Below are 25,892 nucleotides of genomic sequence, written 5' to 3' on the forward strand. Positions count from 1 at the left end.
GAGGCAATCCGTGGCGTCCTTAGCAGTCACACATGGCGGGTTATGTCAAAAGTGAAAGGAAGATTAAATAAAGTATTAACCGTTAATTTTGAGAGGATTTCGTCTTAACATGGGTGAAGATTAAGGAATTATGTCTGTTTTACAGGTATACATTTGATTGTTTTATGTCTTCTCTTAAAACATGGTAAATAGTGTAAATTAGTTATTTATTTTTAATTGCCAATTTGGCAATTAGCTGATTGATTTCGCTTTAATTGAAACATGAATCGACATGCAAAAGTAAACAAATTAGACGACTCAATGGTGTTTGATTTAACATGGTTAAATAAACATTTCCTTAATATTAAGGTAGTCTGCATGTCTAAGGCCTGAAGTTTGTAGTGAAAATGTTGAATACTATATTATTAATAAAATATTGCAGTTTATAATTTTAAACCAAGCAAGCCTAAAAACAAAGTCTTTTTTTTTAAATCTGTATAAGTAAGAAAACAATAAAACAAAAAAAATGAAATAAATGCTAAACATGTTTTTTTTGGTACAGAATACTTATGATAATTTATTGCCAAACACTTTTCTATTGCCAATCATTGTTACTTAAATGTAGATAGATTTTAAATTACAGCATGTTGGAATACTTCCCTTTACTTTTACAGTGAAATAATGAGTAGAAAAGAGGTAAACATTTTTGAATGGGCTGTGAATATGTGTATGCATGAGTATAGAAGACTTTTAATGAAGCATGATACAATCTGATTCAAGGGATTGGGAGGTCTTGCTGCATATAAATTGTACTTAAAACAGCAGGTGGCAATAACATGGACAGCACCCACCCTATGGCCATGCCCCCGCCCCCCCCCCCCCAAAACAATAAATAAATAAAAATGATTGGAACATGAAAAATCTAAATATCAATAAAAAAAAGTTTGTATTCTTTTTCCCCAATGTATATAATAATAGTATAAATTGGGATTTGGGTTTGATTTTTTTGTGATAAATTTTCATGTTCCAATTTTGATCTTGAAATATTTTTTTTATGGTGTGGCCATAGGGTGGGTCAGTCAATATGTAACTGCCAACTGTGCTTAAAACATGCTTGATACTGTTGTGTCAAAACTAATGTTTGATTGTTTTAACAGTATTGTAGACTTTCTTTGATATGTATTTTGTGCATGTTAGCATGTTGATAACAAATTTCAATGTTTGGTGATCAATATGTATTAGATTATAAATAATATGCATTTTCATTGGTATTGATTTTAATGGAACACAAAAGTGCAATTATAATAGTCATTATAATCTAATAATATGATTTCCATATTCCAATACTGTAATTGTTGAGGGTATTATTATAATAATTCTTTTGTTTGATTAATTGTATTTATAAGTAAAGATATTAATATTATGCTTTTCTGACATGTTTTAACAAAGATTGCTATCATTGTTCTTTGAAGGTGTATTTGCAAGTTTACATATTTCACTTGCAACACATCATTTCAAACCAAAAGAAAGGAAATTGACAGTTCAAATGTGTATCTTTTTAAATGTAATGCTTTTAGTGTATTTTTTGAAGCATGGTATTATTTCTGGATATATATTGTTTGTTCTTTCAATTTATGTATTGGTGCTTATATTTGCATAGGTATTCTCTGAGGATTTCAGTGCATTAGTGTGACATGTTTAAATGTTCGCCAGATCAATCATTTTAACAGGGTATGGGTGAACATGTCTAGATTAATTAAATGCAACTCTTCCTCAAACATTACGACTAAAACGTGATATATGTCGATCTTCCTACACCAATATTGTTTTCGCCAGGATTTAATCAAGAGCATAAACCACAAATCTCTGATGACTTTGCAAACAAAGCCTTATGGATTTTCCTCTTATGGCACAAGCCACCCTGATGAGTCTCTACCCAGATATCGATGCACTCACAGCAGTTCAACGGATCAATTTTAACTCCTGACTTACCCAGTTGCAGTGTCATACTGGGACAGATGAGCAGGTTAATAATTAATCCCGGAAGAACCTAATGAACTGATCATCATGTGTTGGTTGTTAATGGATGGGTTGAGTCCATAATGAATTGGAGCATAGATTTGTTCATTTTAGCAATATATGAGTCTGTTTGCATTAATCTTCAATTTCTCTTTTGAGCTTATTTATTTTTCAAAGAAAAATGTCTGTTTTGATAGCATTTGTCAATAGTGTCATTGTCTGCTGTATTGTACAAGAACTTTAATCTTGTGTTTAATAACTAAAACTTTTCAAATGAAACTTGGTACTCATGTTGCTACAGACAATGCACATGTATAGCAAGGAACATAACTCTGGGTTTAATTATGATTGAGTTATACTTGTTTGACTAAAAATACTAAAACATACAAGCATTGGGGTTCACTTTGAAGTGCCCTTGTTTTAAAAACTCAGTATTTTTTTCCCATTTTTTTTGTGAATGGAGCAAGGGCCCCTTAGAATTTTTAAAATAGTAAAAAAAGGCTAAAATTATGGATTTATCATAGTTTCATAGTATATTTCAAACAAAGAAACGAAGCAAAGCCCCTTTCACAGCATCCCAGGTTTTTAAGAGAATAAAACTCCATGAAAATATACTGTATATATCTGTACTAATTGATTTGTTAAGAGATGGAAAAAAGTAAGATTTTTTTCAGGATTTTAAATTTTCAAGGTCTTTTTTTGGGGATTGTGAATGAGGCTAAATTTGGCCACTTTTTCAGTTGAAAAAAAAACACTGACTGTTTATGAAATAGGGTAGAAAACATATTGCCACATGGCAAGTAAAGTTAACTATTAGAATAGAACTTGAAAGTGTTAAAGCAGTCATCATACTTATGTCACCGGGGTAGCGGAATACAACCTTTGGTATTCCGCTATTAGATACATACATAATAAGATTTATGTGGTTTTGCTCGTTGAAATGCAATTTTCTCACTGCATGATACATCCCTCAGTAGCAAGGTGATCAAGTTGTTACATCCCGGCTCTTTTATGACATTGTGTTTAAGAGTTGTAATTTAAAAAGCAGAGATTACCATATAAGATTTTCGCTATGTAGGTGGTACAAATGGTCCATACCGTTTAAATTCTTTCATGGCTAAAACACTTTTCCTCAAAGTGAGTCATATCCATTTTTGATAAGAGTTTATTTCTTTTTTATCCTGTTTTTACTGTTACGTAAATTGTTTATGAAAATAGTTTGAAAAAAGCTCATTTGAAAAAACAATTTCGGTGACATAGTAATATCAATTTTTTCGTTATTATTTAAAAAGCTTTTTTGTTCAACAATGGTAAATATTATTCCAGTGATATATTGAATGTAAAAACAAGTTGAAAAGAAATTTAATGGTCACGATTTCCAGTTGAGTGTAAAATGATTTTAATATTATCTATATATACATTCATGTAGAAAAACGATTTTTTACCATTCTCAAGCAATTACTGTGAAAAACAAGTAGAGAAAACTATTAAGTGATTAATAATTTATTTTGGCAAATATTCACTTAACCCGTTACCCTATTTACAATTGTGTCATATAACAAAGGAATAGATGTTACAAGAAATATGATATATTGACGAATTCTTGCAATGGACATAATAATTAGTTTTTCTGTTAGTTGCTCAATTATTGGTCATTGTATTAGAAATCTATATACTAGTTACGGTATTTACAATATGTCAGTTCTGCAAAATGTACAATGTAGTTAAGATAAGGGCTATCCATGATATGAAAATATATATTTAAGATGTCTTAATTTATCAGTTGGAATAATGTGGATTACTTTCATAAATCAATTAAGCACTTGAGATGATAAATATTACAACAAAATATCAATATAAAACATGTTCGATGGAACAGGAGTAAACATGGATATCGCAAGTTGCTGTGAAACCATCCGTTTATGAGGTTTTGTTTCAATTTAAAATGTTTTGGGTTGTGTTGAGGTTAATGCTAAAAGTTATAAATCAATTTATTAATAAGAATACATGATTCATGTTCTTGCAGGATACGAACAACCTAATTTTTTTTTGCTGTGTTAAAAAAAAATACATTTGTATGAGATAAGAGCATTTTTATGTTTGTGAGTGAAAAGAAATTCTACTGGATTTATATAAAAAAATGTTAAAACTGATTCAAAAGTGTAAGGAACCCTACGTAGGATCTAGTATGCAGGTAAGTTATTATTTGGGGCTGGGGAGAAAACAGTTATACCAAAATGATATATAGTTTGAGGCTTTTAAAATACTATCATCGTCTGCAACCATTTTACTTTTTTCCACTACAGTCCATGATAAATAGCGTGGGAAAATTGACTGACAAAATCTTGTTTAATAAAATGTGCATGAGGCAGGAGAGACAACTCTTTTTCCATTGAAATGTTACAATTAAGTACACTTCAATGACCCTGTATTGTCTGTTGTATCAATAGGCGATTGGACTACAAAGCTTCTTTCAAAATTTGAAGTGATCTGGCGGAGTGAGTTCAATTACAGCAATTGCCAGAATATGTTTTCAGTGTCTGTGCATAATTCCGCATTGGTTCATTTGGAAACAAATGAAACTGCCTCAATTGTTCATGATTTTCATAGCAATAATTTTCAAAGCAAAGCGCAGCAATGTATCGGGGGTATCTTACAATGAAATACCAGTACTACATGTTGTTACTGTTTGCTTTTTATTAAGAATAATTGAAAATTAACTGCAGAAATGGCAAATATTGTGAAAAAAATATTCAAAAATGAAAAGTAACTGGAATAATGTCATACATTTTTACATATAGACTCCTTGGCAAATCAGAAATTATGCTTTGAAATAACCATAATGGGAACATACTAAATTGAATGGACTTGAATGATACCTGTCATATAGCGGTTTGAGAACTACATGTACCTGACTCCCTGGGTAACATAGCAGTGTTATTGCACAGGAATTTGACTCATTGTTTGGCCAGAAATGTTATAATCAAGTCATTTACATGACCAATTACTGTTACACAACAATTTCGGACAAAAACCTGGTCACTCATAATATCTTTTGAATAAAAACTGTTTTTTCCCCGTAATCTTTTTATTTGTCAGTATAAATTGTTTTTGTAAGTAACTGGTCCTAGAATGCGTTTAATGTATCATTTCTGTCCAAACAATTTGTCATATTCATGTGAGTTATGGGGGTTAGTTATCACCAAAATGTAATACCGGGTAGTTGTAATTGGGTTAGTTCACAGTGAATTCATAGTTTACCTTTCTTGTCTCCAGGTATACCTGAGCTGGGCCAACTCGGTGCTCAGCGGGCGTGGTGGAGGTTTGTCTTGCCCTAAGGTGGGGACAATCCAGGAGGGCAAGGTCATCTGCCAGCTCATAGACACGCTTTGTCCTGATGTCGACCTTCAGGAAAAGGCTGAGGTAGGATTGAGTTAACTCAAGGCGAAACGTCAATTTAATGCCAGCATGTTCCAAACGTTAAAACCACGTCAATTAAAACCAGTGCACTCTTTGTATGGTGGCTTGCGTCGGCGGTTTGTGCTTATTGTGCTGGTGGATTAACACCAATGCAGTTGGTGTATGCCAGCTTAAAACCAAAGGCATTGGTGTATACTGGCATATATTGCCAGATAAAAATTCTGCAAAACAGGAAGTTCCCTTTTGTTATTTTTGTATATATTCATCAACAATTTGGGCCGTTCCTATTTGAAAACATTGGTAATAATTAACATATAAGCTGATTAATTAAGTAATCATAACACATTAAGTAAATGAACTTTTGAGGATAAATAGTTGACCTTATGTAAATCATTTAACCATTCTTTGATTTCTGACGAATTTTCTACGATAAAATCTAAAGCCGTTGGTTTTTATAAATCTTCAATGAAAACCTTGTAAGTACTTTATGAGATTGTAGACAGATAAATGGGACTTTCATTCTTAACAGTTTATATACATGCTGAAAAGAATTTACTATCCTTTTGCAAGGAAGATAAGATATATAAATATTTCTTTTATAGTTTATGGTAAGCTGTTTAAAGTTACTATTAATGATAGAGCACTTGTATGAATTGAAAGTCCTATAAAAACTCAATAAAACTTTAATACTTAACAATTTTTATACACGGGTGAAGTTGTAAACTCAATATTTACAATATTTGTTTGACCGACAGATCAGAATATTTACCTATTAGAGTGCTTTGTAAGAATTATATCTCAGATAATAAAAGTATGAATAAAGTTTTGTTGAAAATAAAGTTATAAATGGCATCTTTAGGCCACTGTGCAATGGGTTTGGACTATTTGCTGAGCGTTAAGAAACTTTAAGATTACTGGATGGCAAACACTTATGATAACGTATTTTCAACAAAGATTACGAGATTATCGTTAAATTGAAATTTCTATTCAACAGTCGAGGGTAGGACTTTTGATGGTATCAAAGTCAAGTTGATAGTTAATGTCTTTTTGCGAGGACAGATGAAAAAGTTTAGATTTCACTGCGCGAAAATGAAATACCCTTTTATCAGCTTTTCATATTTCTTATCATAATTCTCGTACTTAAATTTAAGTTGTCATCAAATTTCTAACATAATTGATAGGTCTTTGAAATCTAATAGAAATAAGTGTGAAATTAAACACTGATAAACGATTCTTTTGCGGTAATATTATCATTGTGTAAAAATTCAAAACATTTACTGCAATTTCGGCATTATATTTTACTTATCGATATAATGGGGAATAATAAATGGGAGGGGTGCCCGGGTTTGTGACTACAAAGAGTCGCTGTTAAGAGTTTGCTAATTATTTATAGCGTGATCAAATTATACAATCTTGCTTAATACATGTACTCAATAAAGGCTGACATTTTTTTTAACTCAGGGATTCGCAGATTTCCCCGGACAAATTGCTCCAGTTTAAAAAGTGTTTTAAACAAAAAAAGTTAACTGGTTGATTTTGGTCGTTATTTTATTTGTTGTTGGTATTGACACTCCAGTTTGCTTCAAATTTGAAGTCAGGGCTTGTTAAAAGCCAGTTTTGCTTCTGCGATAGGGTGCTTCACCCCCTTTGACCCCATAGGAGGCCTATATAAAGCGCTTCTAAAACCCATCGCCGAAATGGTTTCATCCTTCATCAGCCAGGTCATGTACATCCTTGACTCAGTATTCATTTTAAGCTCTTTTTTGTCATACCGTTGGTGTTGTCATCATTGTTGTTGTAGTTGTTAGCTTCATGTGATAACCTTAATGTTGACCACCCGTCTTGCCGGAATATGTAAGAAATACCTTTGATAACATAAGGGCGTATGATCCAATATGTCTTCTATACAAAAATAAAACTTGATCCACATTCACTAACATGTTAAGTCTAAGTTTAAGACTCAGAAAAGCATTTTTTTTTAAAATTTGTTGTAAAAATGCTTTCATATGAACAATTAATCCATTCTACAATAAAAAAAATCAAAATCAGTCATAGTATAGCTATTTTGAAACATCGAAGAATTTAGTTTTCTGAGCCTGAGTCTCAAATTCAATCTTAAGATGATTAATACTTGCACTGTATTTTTTCCGTCTTTAACTGTTCATTTTATTTTGTATTCTACGAAGAAGGAATCTCAACCTCCAAACAATAATTTAAGGCTACCCTCATTCATATGAGAAGTAGTCCCATCTAATTATGACTGTTATAATTAACATATTGTATTTTACCATATTAATTAACCTATTACGTTCTTCCATTTTAGCAAGGAGGAACTCCGACGCCCCAGAATTACCTAAGGACAGCCCTAGACCATATGAGAAGTCATGGCATCAAGTTTCACTTTACCCCTCAGGGTAGGTAACTCTCTTACATCTCAATGTTACTGCCCCTAATATCAGGGAAATTGTTCATATCTTTTTTGATGTTAACAATGTGGTTAACGATATAGTTGTTAACTTTCAAATGTAAAATATTTGATGATGTGCTCAATCTAAGATTTAAATGAACCAAGTACAGCTGAAATATTTGTCTCAAATCTTGTTAAAGTACTGCATATCACTAGTGTATGGATTAAATTTCAAAGCAGTATAATTTGAAAGTAAACAATGATGGGGTTAACAATGTTGTTAACTTTAACAAAGTTCTGAACAATTGGCCCAGTTTGTATTTATAAAGTTAATTGCCTGGAAATAATATGCATAATTTTATACATATATTTTTTATTGTATACCTGACTGCTAAAATGTTTATTTATCGTTGCCAATGTAATCATATTTTGTAATTTTTATTTCATTTTTCAATTATGTGATGCATGTTGCTTATGCCTCTAATGTACGCTTTGATAAACTAATACATTGTACCCTTCTAACACAGTTCCTTATTTGCAAACCACTATTCACTTTGAATTGCTTATACATGTAATCTGCCTAAAATAAAAGCATTTTTCTTAGATAAAAAAATCTGTGCAAATTAGCTATTCATTTCATTAAGCCATTTGTAATAATGTTAAATGTAAAAGGGGCTAGAAATTTTAAATGGCTAAACTCAGCAACAAAATATGATTTTAATGATATAAAATGATGTATTATCGGTCTCATGCTAGTTTCTTATTGATAATTCTAAGCTTGTATTGAGGAAATACCATATTTGCTGAGTTTGGAACCATCTGGTGCCTATTTTCTTTAAACCCTTACAAATTCTATCAAACTAATAAGGGCACCAGGCATTACAATTTCACATTGTTGTACATCAAATACCTTTAAAGGGGCTAAGACACCAGATAGTCCAAAAATCGGCAAATACAGTATTTCCTCCAAACAAGCCTAGAATTGTCTATGCGAGCTAGTAGGAGACTGATAATACATCAGTTTACATGGTAAAAATAATAAACACAACAATCATGTTGCTGTCTGATCTTCGTTTCCCCTTTTAAAATAGCGCATAGTTGATACCCAGTTTAAATCACATCTTAGTTTATCAGTACAGATAAATATACAGACAATTTTTAAACTGACAGGGATTTGTGTTGTAGACAACCCTTAGTAAATTTCAAATTGGAAAAATGCACAAAAACTGCGAAAGATGCATGTGTCGTAAGCGATGTGTTACATCAGTAAGGGTCACTGCGTTGTATACAACGATGTCAATTTTAAGTAAGTTTTTGACAATTTTCTTTGTTCTTGCAATTGTATCATCTGGTGTCTGGCCCCTTTAATATTTATGATGTCATAATTTATTGTGAGAATTACTTATTAATCATATGACATATCAATCATCCTATATGAAAATTTTATATTTATGAAAATTTTATTATGAAGTTCTGAATTTTTGCCAGATATGCTAATTTATTCATTCACCCTTAATGTGACCTAAAATCAATTTATTGTTGATTAATGCTTGCAAAAATCAATACAAACCCTCGAAATTAATCAAACATTCTCCTTCTAATCGATTGATTTTGTGGAGCTATTAGCTAACTTCAAACAGTATGGTATATAAAACTAACACAGAATATTTTGTTTGAAGAATATTTCCAAAGGTTCATGCCTTGAGCTTTTTAAAAATGCATTTGCTATTCAATGCTTATAGAATGATATATTCTTTAATGAATGGTCCCAAAGTTACTTTTATAGTCAGAAATAACCAAAAAAACAACAAGAAAGCACATTTTATTGATCTATCAGGTATTCATTTCGATGTATTAAAACTTTTTCAATGAAATTAATATAGAGCTTGAATGTTTTCAGTTAAAATCATAAAAGAAATAAAACAAATTTGGTATTCATAAAACATAATAATATTTCAAATTGGTATTAGATTTTCATTCAGGTGATAGTTTCAAAATCAAAATAATCACAAACTCGTTCCCTTGTTCTTAGGGTATAAGAAAAAAATGGATTTTTTTTTTCGGAAAAATTGAATTTTATGTTTATTTAAATATGTTTTGAACATTTAGTGAAAAGGATATGGAAAGCTTTAGTCAGAAAAATGCAAATAACTTTAAAATGCAGACAACACACAGTTTAAAACAAAAGAAAGCAATCTGATCTTTTAAAATATGTATTGGACATTTAGTGAAAAAAATATGAAAAGCTTAAGTCAGAAAAATGCAATAACATAACTTTAAAATGCAGACAACACACAGTTTAAAACAAAAGAAAGTAATCTGATCTTTTAGGCATAAGGTTTCACAGACTTTTCAGTCTTACATTAGAACAATTATTTGTCAAAGTTTTCGCAAGATTACTTCTGAACTTGGATTGTTTTAACCCTTTTCAAAAAATGCTAAGCTTTTACACTACGTTAATTCAACTTATCCAATCAGCGAAAAATCTTAAATGTACAAATGCGATAATGTCTGTGGTTTTGCTATCCGAAGATTGATTTATGCTGATTTAAGAAAGTCGTTCTTTGTTCGACTGACCTTAAAAAGGAAAAATGTTTGTCTTTGCTTTCCTTGTCAGCATTGTGTACAGTGTTATATCATTTTCTAAACCAAACAAATGTCTTAAAGATTGAAATACTTTATATGCTTTTTTTGTAATGAAGTCTTGATTGATTTCATAATAATTTATATCCACCGTTTTGTGGTTTAAAAATCAGATGTAAAACACCTTGATGGTTGTATAATTATTGATATTATTTTTAATTTTGTTTCTTTTAAGTGTCAATTTAGCAAGAAGGGGGTGAGAGTGGTCTAGTGGTATAGGTGTCCATCTCTCACCCTAGAGGTTGTAGGCTCAAGCCCCACCAATCCCCATAGACAAACACCTAGACCACTAGGCCACTAGGCCCCTCTCACACCTGCACTAGTGGTACAGGTGTCTGCCTCTCAGCCAAAATTTTCAAGAATTGATCACCACTACAGATGCATGAATTCTTAAAAAGGACCTTGTACTGGTTTCGGCCCAGGATGCGGACTTGAAAGTGAACTGTAACAGCTTTCAGCTGTCTAAAAAATCGAGCTAAAATATTTAAGTATAAACAAATTAAATGGTAGAATGACAACCAGCATTTTGTGAAGTATATTTTAACACCAGAACAATGCATTAAAATGTATCCCTACAGGAAACTGAGGAGTTAGTCTAAAATCCGGGGGGCATGCCCCCGGACCCCCCTAGTGTGCGTTGACATTACGACAAGTGTACCGGAATCGACCCAAAAAATTATCACATGTATGAGTTAGAGTTGAGTTCAAAGGAAAATTCCAAGTGAACATATTTCCATGTTTGAACCACAGTTTCCTTAGTATTAAGCTTAAGGCTAACCATTTGTGTAAAAGGTTTTAAATATATATATTTTTCACTTTGTTCGTTTAAATATATTGTTATAAATATGTATTACTGCATGGGCATGGTTAAGTTAAGCTTTATCATAATTTTAGACTGGAAGAAATGGCTTCAAAGTAAGTCAAGAAAAACCGTTGACGAAGCATTATTACTCTCCCTTTATGCTATCTTATTACCATTCCTGGATTATCTCCCTTTCCTAAACTTTATCTACATGTTTGGAGAATCGCACTTGTAGAGGCGTAGCTAGAGAAACTGATATGTGTATATGCATAACATAAAATTAATGACTCAATATCTGTATACATGTAGGAAACAATACTGTGACACCAAAACAAAATTTCTTTTTGCTTAGATGGCATAATTAGTGAAAACTTCAGGGTAAAGGCCTACAGACTGTATAGCTGGTTCGGCATTTCAGGATTGGCCTAGCTACGCCACTACTGGTACTTACTTTCCCCTTCTTTATTTGTATCGGTAAAATGGACATTTCTTTTACTCCAGAATGAATGATCATGGTTTTCTTTTCTGAGTAGAACATTTTTATTACATCTGCATAGCATGGAAGACAAATTACTAAAGAAGACAAATGTTGTACATATTAACAATAGAATGAGGATTCAGAAAAACACATATTTGTCCTAGAGATTTTCAAAGGAATAAATTAAAAAAAAAATCCTGAATTTTAAAAAGTATCTTTACTGATTGTTGAGGTTTTAACATCATTATTTTGGAAACCATTCAAATATCATTATGACAATTGTTTAGAAGTTTATAATGTGAAGTTCAAAATGTCGTGAAGTATCCAATTAGTAATTTGGTACCAAGCGACGTAGTACGAATATTGCTTGATACCTGAGGGTGTTAACCCCAGGACATTAACCCCATACCTGAATAAAAAAAATTCAAATTGATCTCGGGTCAAATGAAAGCCATGATTGTTTCTAGTGTGCCAGTATGGATTTCGTCTATTATTGTTTCTATTATTATTTACCACTTCTGTTTTATTGCAGTTTGAATTTTCTTGACAAGAAACCATTTGTCAGTTGGATTAATTTTATATGGTTTTCTTATGTTAATAAATGTTTTTATGAATTTTGCATTTATTTTTATTGTGCACAATGTAGATATACCATCTGCATTAAGTTAACTGAACACTTATAACAGCCATATTGGTCATTTTATGTTACTTTATATAATACATGAATATATTGAGCCATTAAAATCCATTTTTCTAAGAAAATGGATAGCCATATCCAATTTTTTGAAAAAAAAAGAGTATACTTTTATTAATAAGAAAGACAACCCTTCACAATATTGCAAAGCCAGCTTTTCTTTTAGCCTCCCTTACTTTTGATATGGAGATTGAGAAGAAAGATAACTCTTGTTAACAAATTTTAAACTTTCCAAGGGAGATAATTTCATGAGTCTATAATTTCTCATATTGACTGAATGGGTTCACATTCTTTACCTTTATTGATTCAGAGTCTTTTTAAAAGTGTTCCTCATTTATATTCCGTTTTATTGGCTCTCATGAACTTATGGAGAGAAGCTTATCTGATAAACAAAATTAAATGTAAATTGATTTCGACAATGATGAATTTGGAATGCCATACCCCGCATTAAGTGATAAAACTTTTTTGCTTGGCAGTATTGTTAAAACAACTTTATTTTGTCTCTTATAGTTTTTCTGATAACAATAGATTACAATTTCTTATTACATTTCCAGTTTTGCTGAAAGGGTAAAGGGTCACTATTTTTATTAAAATGATAAATTCATTAAATCAAAATATACTCTTGACAAAGGCTTTGGAAATATTACACTTCAATTTTGTTTTCTTTATAGACTTATACAAGTTATCAAAGTCACTTTAGATACATTAAAAGGGATCAATTTCAAGATCTAGCCCTGTTGAAACTGATCCTTTGGCGGGGTTGGAGTTCTTCGGACAAGCCGTGGGCAAATATAATAACGGGATAACGTCCACTTCTCAACTTTGTTGATGGAATGGTATGATAAACATGGGCTTGTAATGTGGATCTCGTGGATAGCCATGTTTGGACGATATTGACAAATCCTCACGGGTTTTCGGGGATAGCTCATAAATAATTATTTTTCTTAAAATATTTATGATTTATATTTGAGTGGACGGACAAGATAATGTTTTAATAGTAACTTGAGTTTTGTGTGAACTGTATATATCTTGTCATCCCTCTTCCTAATATAAATATTAATAGTTTTTGTTCTACAAGTATATGTATCAGTTAAGATGTAAATTTGATTTAATGTCCATTAGATAAGGATTTAGTATTATGGTCAAACAAACAGCTATACTTAAGAATAATTTATGTATGCAAAACAATTTTGTGCTTTAATACTACACATTATTTTATATATGTTTTCAACATCTAAATATAACCCCTATTAAATTACTCTGTTTTTCTTCAGATATTTTGGATGGTGACATTAAATCGATTTTAGACGTGCTGTGGCTTATCATACTCAACTATTCGGTGCATTCAATAGGTAAGAACATGTTAAAAACTACCATTCTATTATGAACTCCGAAGTTTCTCAATTATAGGTTATCAAAATTTATCCAAATTGCAGTGGTATGAAACCATCGGTAATAAAACCTGTAAGGCGATTCCAAACTGCAAAGCCAATGATTGGTTAGGAATCTGTTATGGGCCTTTCATGCCTAGCCGATTTGGTTCATCAAAGATATAACAGAGCACAAATTTGGTGATATTTAGGGATTGGTACTAGAATGGTAATGCATCAGTATCACACTGTTAAGAATAGTACATCATCAGGACATTGTGAGAACATCAGCAAACAAATCTGCAAAAGCCGGCGATGGTATGAATTTTTGAACATGCTTGGCCGAAGCGAGCAATGGAACTACAACTGCAGCACCTCGGTAAAACACTTAAGAGACAGAAAAGTGGTAATTGGTATCACGTTAGCTCTTACATCGGTAGGACAACGATATCACAATGCTGGTGCTACATTGGTATTGCTACAGCCAATAGTGAATTTTCATAAGGTGTAAGACAGGCCATTTAGTATTTAACAACTGGTCCACAGTGCAATCCATTGGTAAGAAAATGGAAGCATTGACTGACTGATAAAAAAATGCGGTGTAGTCCATGGGTTAGAAAAATGGTAGCATTGACTGACTGATAAAAAAATGCGGTGTAATCCATGGGTTAGAAAAATGGTAGCATTGACTGACTGAACAAAAATTGTGGTGTAATCCATGGGTTAGAAAAATGGTAGCATTGACTGACTGAACAAAATTTGTGGTGTAATACAAGGGTTAGAGAAATGGTAGCATTGACTAACTAAACAAAAATTGGGGTGTAATCCATGGGTTAGAAAAATGGTAGCATTGACTGACTGAACACAAACTGTGGTGTAATCCATGGGTTAGAAAAATGGTAACATTGACTGACTGAACAAAAATTGTGGTGTAATCCATGGGTTATAAAAATGGTAGCATTGACTGACTGAACAAAAATTGTGGTGTAATCCATGGGTTAGAAAAATGGTAGCATTGACTGACTGAACAAAAATTGTGGTGTAATCCATGGGTTATAAAAATGGTAGCATTGACTGACTGAACAAAAATTGCTGTGTAATCCATGGGTTAGAAAAATGGTAGCATTGACTGACTGAACAAAAATTCTGGTGTAATCCATGGGTTATAAAAATGGTAGCATTGACTGACTAAACAAAAATTGCTGTGTAATCCATGGGTTAGAAAAATGGTAGCATTGACTGACTGAACAAAAATTGTGGTGTAATCCATGGGTTAGAAAAATGGTAGCATTGACTGACTGAACAAAAATTGTGGTGTAATACATGGGTTAGAAAAATGGTAGCATTGACTGACTGAACAAAAATTGGGGTGTAATCCATTGGTTAGAAAAATGGTAGCATTGACTGACTGAACAAAAAATGTGGTGTAATCCATGGGTTAGAAAATGGTAGTTTTGACTGACTGAACAAAAATTGTGGTGTAATCCATGGGTTAGAAAATGGTAGCATTGACTGACTGATTGACAAATTGCTGTGTAATCCATGGGTTAGAAAATGGTAGTATCAACTGACTGATTGACAAATTGCTGTGTAATCCATGGGTTAGAAAATGGTAGCATTGACTGACTGATTGACAAATTGCTGTGTAGTCCATGAGTTAGAAAATGGTAGCATTGACTGACTGATTGACAAATTGCTGTGTAGTCCATGAGTTAGAAAATGGTAGCAATGATTGGCAGATCAGAAAAAAAAATGATATCAATTTCATTTGTAAGAAAATTACAGCTGATTGACCTACTCATCCAAAATGAAGTCTAATCCATGGTAAGAAAATGGCAGCATTGACCGACAGATCCAAAATGTTTTGTAATCCATTTGTAAGAAAATGACAGCATTGACTGAAGGATCAAAAATGAGTTGTAATCCATTGGTAAGAAAATGGCAGCAATGACCCACAGATCATAAATGTGTTGTAATCCATTGGTAAGAAAATGGCAGCAATGACCCACAGATCATAAATGTGTTGTAATCCATTTGCTAGAAAATGGCAGCATTGACCGCTAAATCAAAAACATGTTGTAATCCATTTGCAAGAAATGCAGAGTAATCCATCAAAACCCCAGTGTGCTTAATAATGTAAGAGCTGCCAGGATTGCATTGATTAAAATGCTGGAAAATTTTGATCTCTGAAAGAAGGTATTATGACTTTACTCTGGACTGATATGGCATAAACGGCATAAGTAATGACTGCGAAAATTTCAAAACGAGGTGGTTGATTGGTTCTTCCTTTTATTTATCAATCTTTTTTTTAAATACCACAGAAAGTCTGGTGGTTATGTTACATTATTTGTTTGCACCAAATAACTGCATTTTCTGTATTAAAAATCAATTTTGCATTCTCAGCTTTTTTGCATGTATAAAAGTCTTATTATCGATGATCAATGCAGTTGCAATATTTGCCAGCGTTTCAGTAGACACAACTGTCAATATGAAAATTAATTTTATTTCTCTATACAAAGCTTCAACGCCCATTGTATTATAGCTAAGAGACATGTACAGTCGTAATTAATTATTGAAGACAATACGAATCTTTACGCTGTTCAGACTAACAATAGATTTAGTCGCAGTCATGCTAATGTATGAGGGCTTACCCGAGCATTTTGATTAATATGCTTTTCGAATGAACTTTGATACTGGTACAGTGGATCACTGTAAATGATCGTAAAATTTAATCAATATTTGATTGAACTCACATCTATCTTTTACGTCAAGTTAAGCTATATTGGCATCATGCCTTGTACAGCTGTCTCTTTTTGGTTAATTTAAAAAAGACATGAAAAGAAACCGCTGGGTTTTATGTAATTTCAAATGCAAATTGACTTTCAGTTTTCAAACAAGATTGTAATGAATTTCGTGCCTTCAAAATTGAAAGGAGAAAATTTGTCTATAATTGCTGCGCTTATGAAATTAGAAATGAGATGACAACAATGACTGTCATTTAAAAGAAATTGAAGTGGAATTTGATTATAGTGCCTGTGTTTGTTTCTCAAGTATTTAAAACAGGATGTAGCAGTCAACACATGAACATTATTCATCACTTGAAGATTCAATGGAATAATTAATGGAGCACTCAAAAATATGTTGACATATCATTAAAATCTGTTTTAAGGAAAATCTTTGTGGTACGGATATCATTATCGAGACAAAGGTAAATCTGTATATCTAAAATTAAACTGAAGATATTGCAAATATTTATTATGTAAAAGGAGAGGATGTTAAATAAAGTCTTCACTATTGTACTACTGTCAGAAATATTCAGATAATAACTGGGGTAAGATTATTAACTATGGACTTGGATTATTCAGGTATTTTTTTTAGACATTTTGAACACATTTTTCCTTGGCAACAGTTGGAACTTCTGGACACCGGTGCAAATATTATATCATAGTTGATGTTCATAAACTTAAATGATACAGTTTGCAAAGTCTTTTAAACCTCTTTCAAATATTATTCTATATAAAAAAAGGGGGGAACAATAAATAAAAATAAGGAGCCTGTGGGCTAAAAAGGGGAAAAAACAAATTTAACCTGTAAGCTAGCAGAGAGAGGGGAGCTGGCTGTGTATTACAAAATAATTTAAGTCATATTTTTAACCAATTCTCAAAAAGTGAACTGACAACTTCAGTGGCCACAAGAATTCTCAGTATTGATCTCAAACTCAAGAAATTAAGCTCAGAGTATGAGAGTCCTGTATTACTAAATTTTTTTTTGTCTAAAAATCTCAAACACGGCTGACAAATAGGTCATGTCCAGCACATTTAGAAATTTGCCAGATTCAGTCATCTGTGTGTTAAATAGTATGCATTGCTCCAGTTAGGGCAGTGGTTAGCGCACTTGCTTGTCACCGAGGAGACCCTGGTTTGATTCCTAGTATGGGCACATGTGAGTTTGGTTGGTAGTCACCAAGCCGGAAAAGTGGGTTTTCTATGGGTTCCCCCCAGCTTACAAGACCACACTCTAGCGCAATATTGTGTTAATGAGAGTGACAAGTTTACATAACTTCATTCACAATTGTTCTAAAACACATAACGTTTAAACTAAAATATTCGTAGGTATTCAAAAACAGCGAGATTCTGTCCTGAGTAGAAGTTTAGGAGAGCTAGAGCTTTTTATCCCTTAGAAACTGTTGTTTTCATAATTGGTGTTGTATTTAATGAACTTGTTGCACCAACAAACTTTGAGAAGGAGTTTGAGTTTGAATTATTTCATGATTGTAGGGACCAGTAAAACTGTTGTAATGGTATTAGGTAGCTGGAAGGCTGGCCATTAAGTGTCAGCTTACATCCCTAGAGGTACCAAATTTGGTGACCAGCTTCAGTGCCTTGGTCTTCTTATGGCCTTAAAATTATTGTGGAAACTTGTGCTATTTGTTGTGTAGGAAACAATGACTTGAGCATATTTCAATTCACTGAACAGAATCTCAACAAAAAGATTGTACTTGGCAAATCACAATATCAATTATTAATTTCAGGCAGCAGTCCGTATCAGCGTAGTGTGGGTATCGGCAAGAAGTTACTCCTCGATTGGTGTCAGAGGGAACTCAATGAAGAGTTCGATCCACAAAGCACTCTCAGTTATAAGTAAGAACATATCATTGAGCTCATTACAAGCAAAGATGGTAAAACATTATAAGAAATAAAAATGTCATATTTTTTTCTTGAACTCTTGTACTTAAGATGGCAAACCCTTTAAAATATCTCGCTTTTAGAACTTAATCTTCATATTCTTTAGGCATGTCTGTCATATTTGATGAGCCTTAATAATAGTTGCAGGTATTCGATATTCAAACATCTCAATACTTCTGTTTTCTTATGTTTTACATTATTTTTTTGTTCTTTGAAATTTTAAACTTCAAATCAATAGTAGGCCGTACATATTTCATTGAACAGTTGTCCATATTTAAATATGATTGATTTTTCATTAATGATAGCAAAGGAATCATCTTTTGTTTAAGTCTATAGAAATTAGCAGAGTACTGGGACAAAACATGTGCATTGCAAATACGATCGTTTGTCATGAAATGTAAAAACTAGCAAAGATTAAAGTAGGTTATCTCCCACTAATTCTTCTTGTGGTTAGTATAGTTTGTCTCTTTTGTTATAGCAATTAACCTTTGAAACATCAACTGCCAAATATACATAAGTTTATGTACGCCGAAAACATTGAAATAATATTTTGTTTTGTAATGCACTGTTTTACATAGAATTCAGAAGTTGTGTCTTTGTTGTATTATGTAATTCTTCAATTAATTATTTGGATCTTGGTATTTATATACATACATAATTTATTGTCACTTATGTGTTTAGTAGTAGATTAATCATTGACTTCCTTGATCGTTTACAAGACAAGTGACAAATTTAGTTTTAATGTAACCTGTTTGGCTGATAATAGATTGTTTCCCTTTCTTTCAATGATGTGATTTGTTAAGTTGTCTGTATATGTATTGTTCAGATGTATATACATGTAGAATGTAATCAATGGATTAGATATTCTTGCGCAACAATCTCAAGCATGTATTGCATTGCTTTTGGTACAAAAGTCAATAATTTTTGGTCAAATATAACCGTTCCATTTTAAGGCCTTTTCTTAATTCAACTTTTTAGATGTTTTCATTTAGTACTTTACATCTAACATATTTTACTCAGTTTTATAGTGAATATATGAAAATGTGTATTAATGATTTAATAATTTTAAAATTTTGAATCAGGGCATAGTATTAAGCTCATTATCACGTTTAGAGGTTTAGTTATATTTGTTCCCCATAAGTTTAAAAAAAGAAATACTTATGTCCGTCCTTTGTAAGTTTATAAATACTGCAAACACTTGAGTATAAGTAAATGTTTACTGGGTTATAATTGCATTTAGCTGAAATGATCTGTTAAAGTACACAGGATTTCAGATTTGTTATGTATGTTTATAAAGGAGTAAAGAATGACGCCTTAAGTGAAGATTTTCTTCAAATATTTAATGTTGTTGTTATGTTTCCTTCTGTCAAGTTAAAATGTCTTGCATCCATTAAGCTTAAACTGAAATCAATAGGGTTATTTTAACGTTGCAATTTATATTCCATTTTTGTGACCAGGAATTCTTTAATTTAAATGGACAAGTTAAAAAACTGCCTGTTTTTAATGTGCAATTTATATTCCTTTTTTGTTACCGGAAATTCTTTAATTCACAAGGAAAAGGATAAGAAATCATTCTCGATGTGAAGGTATTTTTAGTCAGGTTTTGTTGCCGAAAAATGCTTTGAATTTATTATAATATCTTTATGAGATTTCTCCGAAAATTATCGTTAAGGTTATTTTATTAAGGTAATTTAGATTTTGTAAATTTCTTACAAATACTAATTTATTTCTATTTCTATCAATTTTGGTTATTGATTTATTCAATTAAGTCTCAGTGGAATAGATAACGAAATAAAACAAAATGTTCCATATTTGTCTGATAGCAGTTCACCCTTTCATTTACGTCAAGGAAATCTTGACATTTCAATGCATTGCAAGTGAAAAGCTTTGAAACGCGGATATCTAGAGATTTATTTCAATATGGAGCTGTATAGCTGTTTCGTTGATTACCGCAATGATCATACATTCTTCATGTCTGCGGTGTTCAAATAGATCGAAGTTGTAGCAATTATACTTATTAAGGATACACTCGTACGTTCATTGTCTTTGATTTTATATATTGGAAACCTATCTAATTCAGAAATGGATATCAAAATCGGATCGCCACAACGGAATGGAGTAGATTAAAATTTGATATGGATCATCATTTTTCTAAAAACAATGGGATATATCTGTGTTTTAATTTACAATTGATGAATTTATGTCTGATTTTACACCTTATGGTTTCAGATAAAATGATTAACAAATAAGGTAACAGAGAAAATCATAGATTTGTCTAAATGATTTCGATGCTTTTGACGTGTCATAACCTTCTGAAATAATGGAAATGATTGTAGCCTAAATAGCAGTTGATTGAATGAGTGAAATATTAACATGGTGTCTTTGTTTTTTATCTGGATTTTATGGCATTAAGATATTTACAAGACTTAAGATAAGGTAGAGTCTGTGTTAGGTTACAACTTTTTATAATATCTTTCTTTGTATAAATCATGTCTCATCTGAATGTTTTTTGTTATTGACATAGATTGGAATATTGAAAAAATATGGATACATTAATGAGTAGCAATAAAAAAAAAGAGTTATAATGTTTATTCTTAGGAGAAAGATATACAATTTGAGTTAAACATAAATGTAAGCTGCAGTTTTGCTTAAACATTAAACTAATAAATGAATAATGCTTTTTGAATGTTGCGTTATATATAATACTAATAATTGATAGCAGTTTAAATAGTTATTCAGTGATTTTACTCTTGAATTAACATTTTGGCAGGACTTTGATCACGGCTTAAAACGATAGTATCTGATACTATCTTTTAGCAATGCAGAAGTGTGCTGATGAATAAAATTTTGAATAATACGAAACACAAAAATCTGCATATAATTTCTTATTTAGTGACCATAATGAAGACTATGAATAAACTTATATAACGTTACTTGAAAGAGTTATGTTTCCGTATTTTATGAAAATTTAAGTGGCTTAAACTTGAACGACTATCTGGCAAGTAATTTCATGTAGCGACCGTCATGAAGACTATGATACGAATATGATACAAATTAATTTAAGGCTACTTGAAAAAGTTTTGTAATTTTATGAAAAATTAAATTGCTTATCCATGGAATAGACTACTGTTCAGGAAGTGATGTTCAAAATGGGAAAATATACATGGAATAACATCTTTTTTTCAGCCTGTGTACTGGAGATTGGTTTTTAAAGCTTTTGGCACGAAATTCTGACTGCCCATTGAATGATAACCTTGTAAGTTAACAGTTTCCTTGTCAAGCTTTTGGCTCAATGTAAAGTTTTGATACTTTTTTATACTAAAGGGCTAAAATTAACTGAGTTCAACCATATAATTATATAGGCTGCCAAAATGGGGATGTCCGTTGCAATCAGATTTTAATCTCAGCGCCATCCATACTAGTGGTTGTGGGTTTGATCCCCATCAGGGGAACTTTTTATGGCCTCTCAAAATGGACATCTGACTAAGATGTCTGGTTTCTAGCCACACAATTATGCTTGAAGAAATTACTGAAAGTATAAATGAACATACATTTTATACCATGTTTTCTCAAATTTACCAGATATATTTGTAACCTGACTTAACATTTGTAGTTACACATCTTTGTCAAAAAACACATCCACATTAAGTATATATAATTATAGATTTTCTTGATTTTATATATCAAATTCTATGATAGATATATATGTATCTTTAATTTCAGGAAAGGGAACAGAACTTGAGGACTCAACTTGGTGCCATAGAAGCGAAGTATGGAATAAAACAGACCCTCATAAAGTAAGTTCTTGAAACATTCTAGCGACAGTTTATGAAAATAAATCTTTCATACTGCACTGTTTAAAATTTCTCCTAGGTGCAAAATTGCTCCTATGTTTGAAGAACGTAATAGGAGCAAAATAGTATCTAGGAGAGATTTTCAATAATAGTATACTGCACTGTTGAAAAACACTCATAGTTGCAAACTGGCATGGGGATGGTTTCAACCTAGAAGATATTTCACATATATTAAAAAAATAATAGTTCAAAGAATAAAATTTCTTAGTCAAGATGGGACTGTTCAAAATAGCCAGCGTGCATGCATGAATTGCTGTTATAAAAACAATTAATGACCAAAGAAACTTTGGCAGAGTCGTTTTTGCATTAAGCATTCTATATATGATTCAATCGGAATCCATCAGGCGATCCCAGTGGCAGAGTCATTAGCATAAACACTAATAAATACAGATAATGGACGTTAACCAATGAACGATTTAAAGATGCACTCTTACTCCCAATTAAATTGTACCACAATTAATATTATTGTTCTAATTTACCGAAAAGAATGAGTAAATATCAAAAACAATGGTTCTTATGACGGATACCATGTTTAATTTGAGAAACAGGCGCAGAAAACATGGTATCTTTACCTTATGAGATGATATTTGATCACTGTAAAACTTTTAGAACCCACCAGTCATTTAATATTTGTGCATTTTCAGCTTTTAAATACAGTTACGATCTTGTTATCAGTTATGAATATTTTTCATGAATTATTGAGTACCAGTTATAAGTAGTCAAAGGTTTATCACTCAAAATATATGTTTGTTATGTTATACATGTGTATGTATTGATTTTAAATACGGGTATCACTTTAACGAACAAATACCAAAGTGCTGGCATTACTATGTTGGAAATTTTAAAACTAAGCTGTATGCTTAATGAATATACACTATCAAAGGGAATATCATTAGCATGTTATATACACAGGCCTAAACTTGATTAAGCAATCACTCAAACTAAGTTTGCTTTTAGTTTTAAAGGAACTCTGTAAGTTTATTTACTTATTCCTGTACGTCCTCATCATGTTTACTTAGCGTTACTGATAATGTCTCTCCAAGCTTATAAGTGAAGTTCATAAATTTACTTTATAAGTGACCAACACTGAGCATATTGATGTTTTCCAAGGCCTGGGTTCCTTTTAAATCTTGGAGCAAACTGATCTTAAACTTTCTCTGTTTGTCAGAAGAACAAATGTAGAAAAAAGGCTGATATGTTTATATGTTTGTGTCTCTAGTTTATTGTCCCTTTTGCTCTTGCCTTTTTGCTTTTAAACAGAGGCTTATTTTCAAATTTTCAACTACCTGGCTTGTCCCCATCATTCTTTTTGTATTATATGAGGTGAGGTATAAAAGACAAAGATTAACGGGAAAAAGAAACAAAAAGTCCCTGGAAAAGAACAATGATTTATTTCAACCCACTGGAATAAAAGCTCATATTTTTATCCCTTGGTTTCATCATTGCCATCATTTTATTATTTCCTTCCGGTGGTTCATAGAGATTTATCCGTGAAATAAAATTGATATTTCACTGTTCCAAACATTGAAATAACATTTTGATATTTGCCACTGCTTTGAAATGTTAGTCTTAATATCAAATCAGACGTCAGCTCACACAGGACTGGGACACAGATTCAACAATGTCTTTCACTAAATAACTTACGTTGCCATACAATTTGGCATGTTTTTCTGATAAACAACAATTAAGTGTCATCTTATATCCTTTTAAGGCATATAATAATAAGAAAAAAAGTTTGTTTCAGTGTAAGATCACAATTTTCACCTTGTGAACACAAAAAGTAAATATTTCACTCATGGCTGCGTCACTTGTTAAATTTTAAGCTATGCTGCTCACTAAGTGAAATATATTACGATCTATATTGTTATATAGACACTGAAACAAACAATTATCCCCTATATTATTGTTGTTCAGGCATAAAACAATGATTGCCATAATTTAAAAACTGCTATATCTTGATTAAAATAGAAAAAAGAAAAATGTTGGCAACCATTTGTGGTGCTCTCGTTAATATAAATTCAGTAGTATGAATACACTTATATTTAATATGAATGTCATTTCAAATTATAAATGAAATTTTTTTTTCAGCCCGGCAGACATTACAGAAGGAACAGTTGATGAGCACACATTGATGATATACATCTCCCTTCTCAGGCTAAAGGTATTATAATATAACAAAACTAAGACAATCAACAGCGTTTGCTTTGGCGTCAGCTTCCCCGAGTTCAACTTAGGCTAACAGTTGCTTACGTTAGCGAACTGTTTTGTATTGTATACCTGTTGCATTGCAGCATAATTATACACTGTAAGCAGGGAACCATTATCACAAACATATAAAGGGCAAAACCTTGACCGAAGGCAGGTCAGATTGTAATTGTTAATAATTCCTTTTATATAAGAGGCCCTTGGAGTTGTTTTGTCCAGATCTATTTAACGGTCAATGGACAAACGTAAAAAATGAATAGTTTGATTTTGAAATAGGTTTAACCAACCAAGACATTTCATTTGGGCCTCATAGAATGTGCCACAGTTAGGATCATAGAATTTGTGCATTTAACAGTATATAACTATTGACTGCCGGTGCATACTGTAAAACTGAGGTAAATAATGTCGTCCGAAGGTTGACAAAATACACTGCCACCCTCAAGGCAGTCAATATCTATTTTATTATACCACACAAAAACTTTCATGACGTCAGAAGGTAACAGTGCGGCAGAGGGTGATAGTGCATGGTGATAGACGAAAAATATTGCCCTGGCATTTTTATTATATGTAATGTATAATAATGAAAACTATGTATACACTTCTTGTTTTTTTATATAGAAGAAAAATAAATCTCAGTGCGATTGGCCATTAAGTCACAAGATATTTTAACCATGAAATGATTGCAGTGTTGGATGTATAGGATAAAGTGTAAAATAATTGTTTTATCATTTATTTCGAGTGAATTATTCCCCTTTTTGTCGAAAAGAATCAAATGTAAAAAAAATCTTGCATCCCTACGATGGTGGGGATTACAATTTAAGACTTTTAAATCAAAATTTAAATGAACGAGCATGAGCTTTGTTTTTTGCCAATTTTTCTCAATCATTTAATATTGAAGGTTATATATATGTCAATATCTAATCTAAAACCTGTAACCTTTGATATCACCTTCTATAAGAGGTTAACTCTTGGCAAAGTCAGACTAAATCTATCATAATGCCAATAGGAGAAAAAATATGTTATGAAACAAGAAGCTGTTTGATGTTATAATTATCTGTTTGTTTGAGTATTATCCTTATATTTTTTTTCAGATTGGAGATACTGTTGACTGTTTGAAATCGCCAAGTGATATATCGTTTCATGTACGTACATCAGACCAAGGGGTGATGTAATTTTCATCTTTGACAGCTTTTGAATAAAAAATCATACAGAGCTAGCTTTCAAATATATCTGTTCTTATCTATTTTCATCAGTAATTAATGCTTATGTTTCGTGCATCAAACAGTAATGATTGTTGAAAACTGACTAGATATTTCATACACTAAAGTTTTGGTAA

The 25,892-nt window shown here is 31.8% G+C and overlaps 1 protein-coding gene across 7 annotated transcripts in view; it reads left to right on the plus strand.

Annotated features, from left to right (window-relative positions):
- Nucleotides 1-12: 12 nt before the first annotated feature.
- The window catches only part of LOC128242741 (uncharacterized), a 41,896-nt gene continuing 16,016 nt past the window's right edge, over nucleotides 13-25,892 (plus strand). For 4 of the 7 annotated variants that reach the window (XM_052960019.1, XM_052960027.1, XM_052960015.1 and 1 more), the window contains exons 1-10: nucleotides 13-145; nucleotides 5,275-5,421; nucleotides 7,742-7,832; nucleotides 11,363-11,383; nucleotides 13,717-13,794; nucleotides 18,344-18,452; nucleotides 21,684-21,753; nucleotides 22,221-22,294; nucleotides 24,440-24,512; nucleotides 25,648-25,698. In XM_052960019.1, coding sequence (XP_052815979.1) covers nucleotides 131-145; nucleotides 5,275-5,421; nucleotides 7,742-7,832; nucleotides 11,363-11,383; nucleotides 13,717-13,794; nucleotides 18,344-18,452; nucleotides 21,684-21,753; nucleotides 22,221-22,294; nucleotides 24,440-24,512; nucleotides 25,648-25,698 — 729 coding nt within the window. In that variant the 5' untranslated portion in view covers nucleotides 13-130. Of the gene's footprint in view, nucleotides 146-5,274; nucleotides 5,422-7,741; nucleotides 7,833-11,362; nucleotides 11,384-13,716; nucleotides 13,795-16,592; nucleotides 17,021-18,343; nucleotides 18,453-20,449; nucleotides 20,529-20,726; nucleotides 20,748-21,683; nucleotides 21,754-22,220; nucleotides 22,295-24,439; nucleotides 24,513-25,647; nucleotides 25,699-25,892 lie in introns of those variants that run through there. The other 3 variants (XM_052960037.1, XM_052960058.1, XM_052960066.1) reach the window with 3 other exon arrangements.

The sequence above is a fragment of the Mya arenaria genome, chromosome 2 (genome assembly GCF_026914265.1).
Source record: "Mya arenaria isolate MELC-2E11 chromosome 2, ASM2691426v1".
Taxonomy (NCBI): domain Eukaryota; kingdom Metazoa; phylum Mollusca; class Bivalvia; order Myida; family Myidae; genus Mya; species Mya arenaria.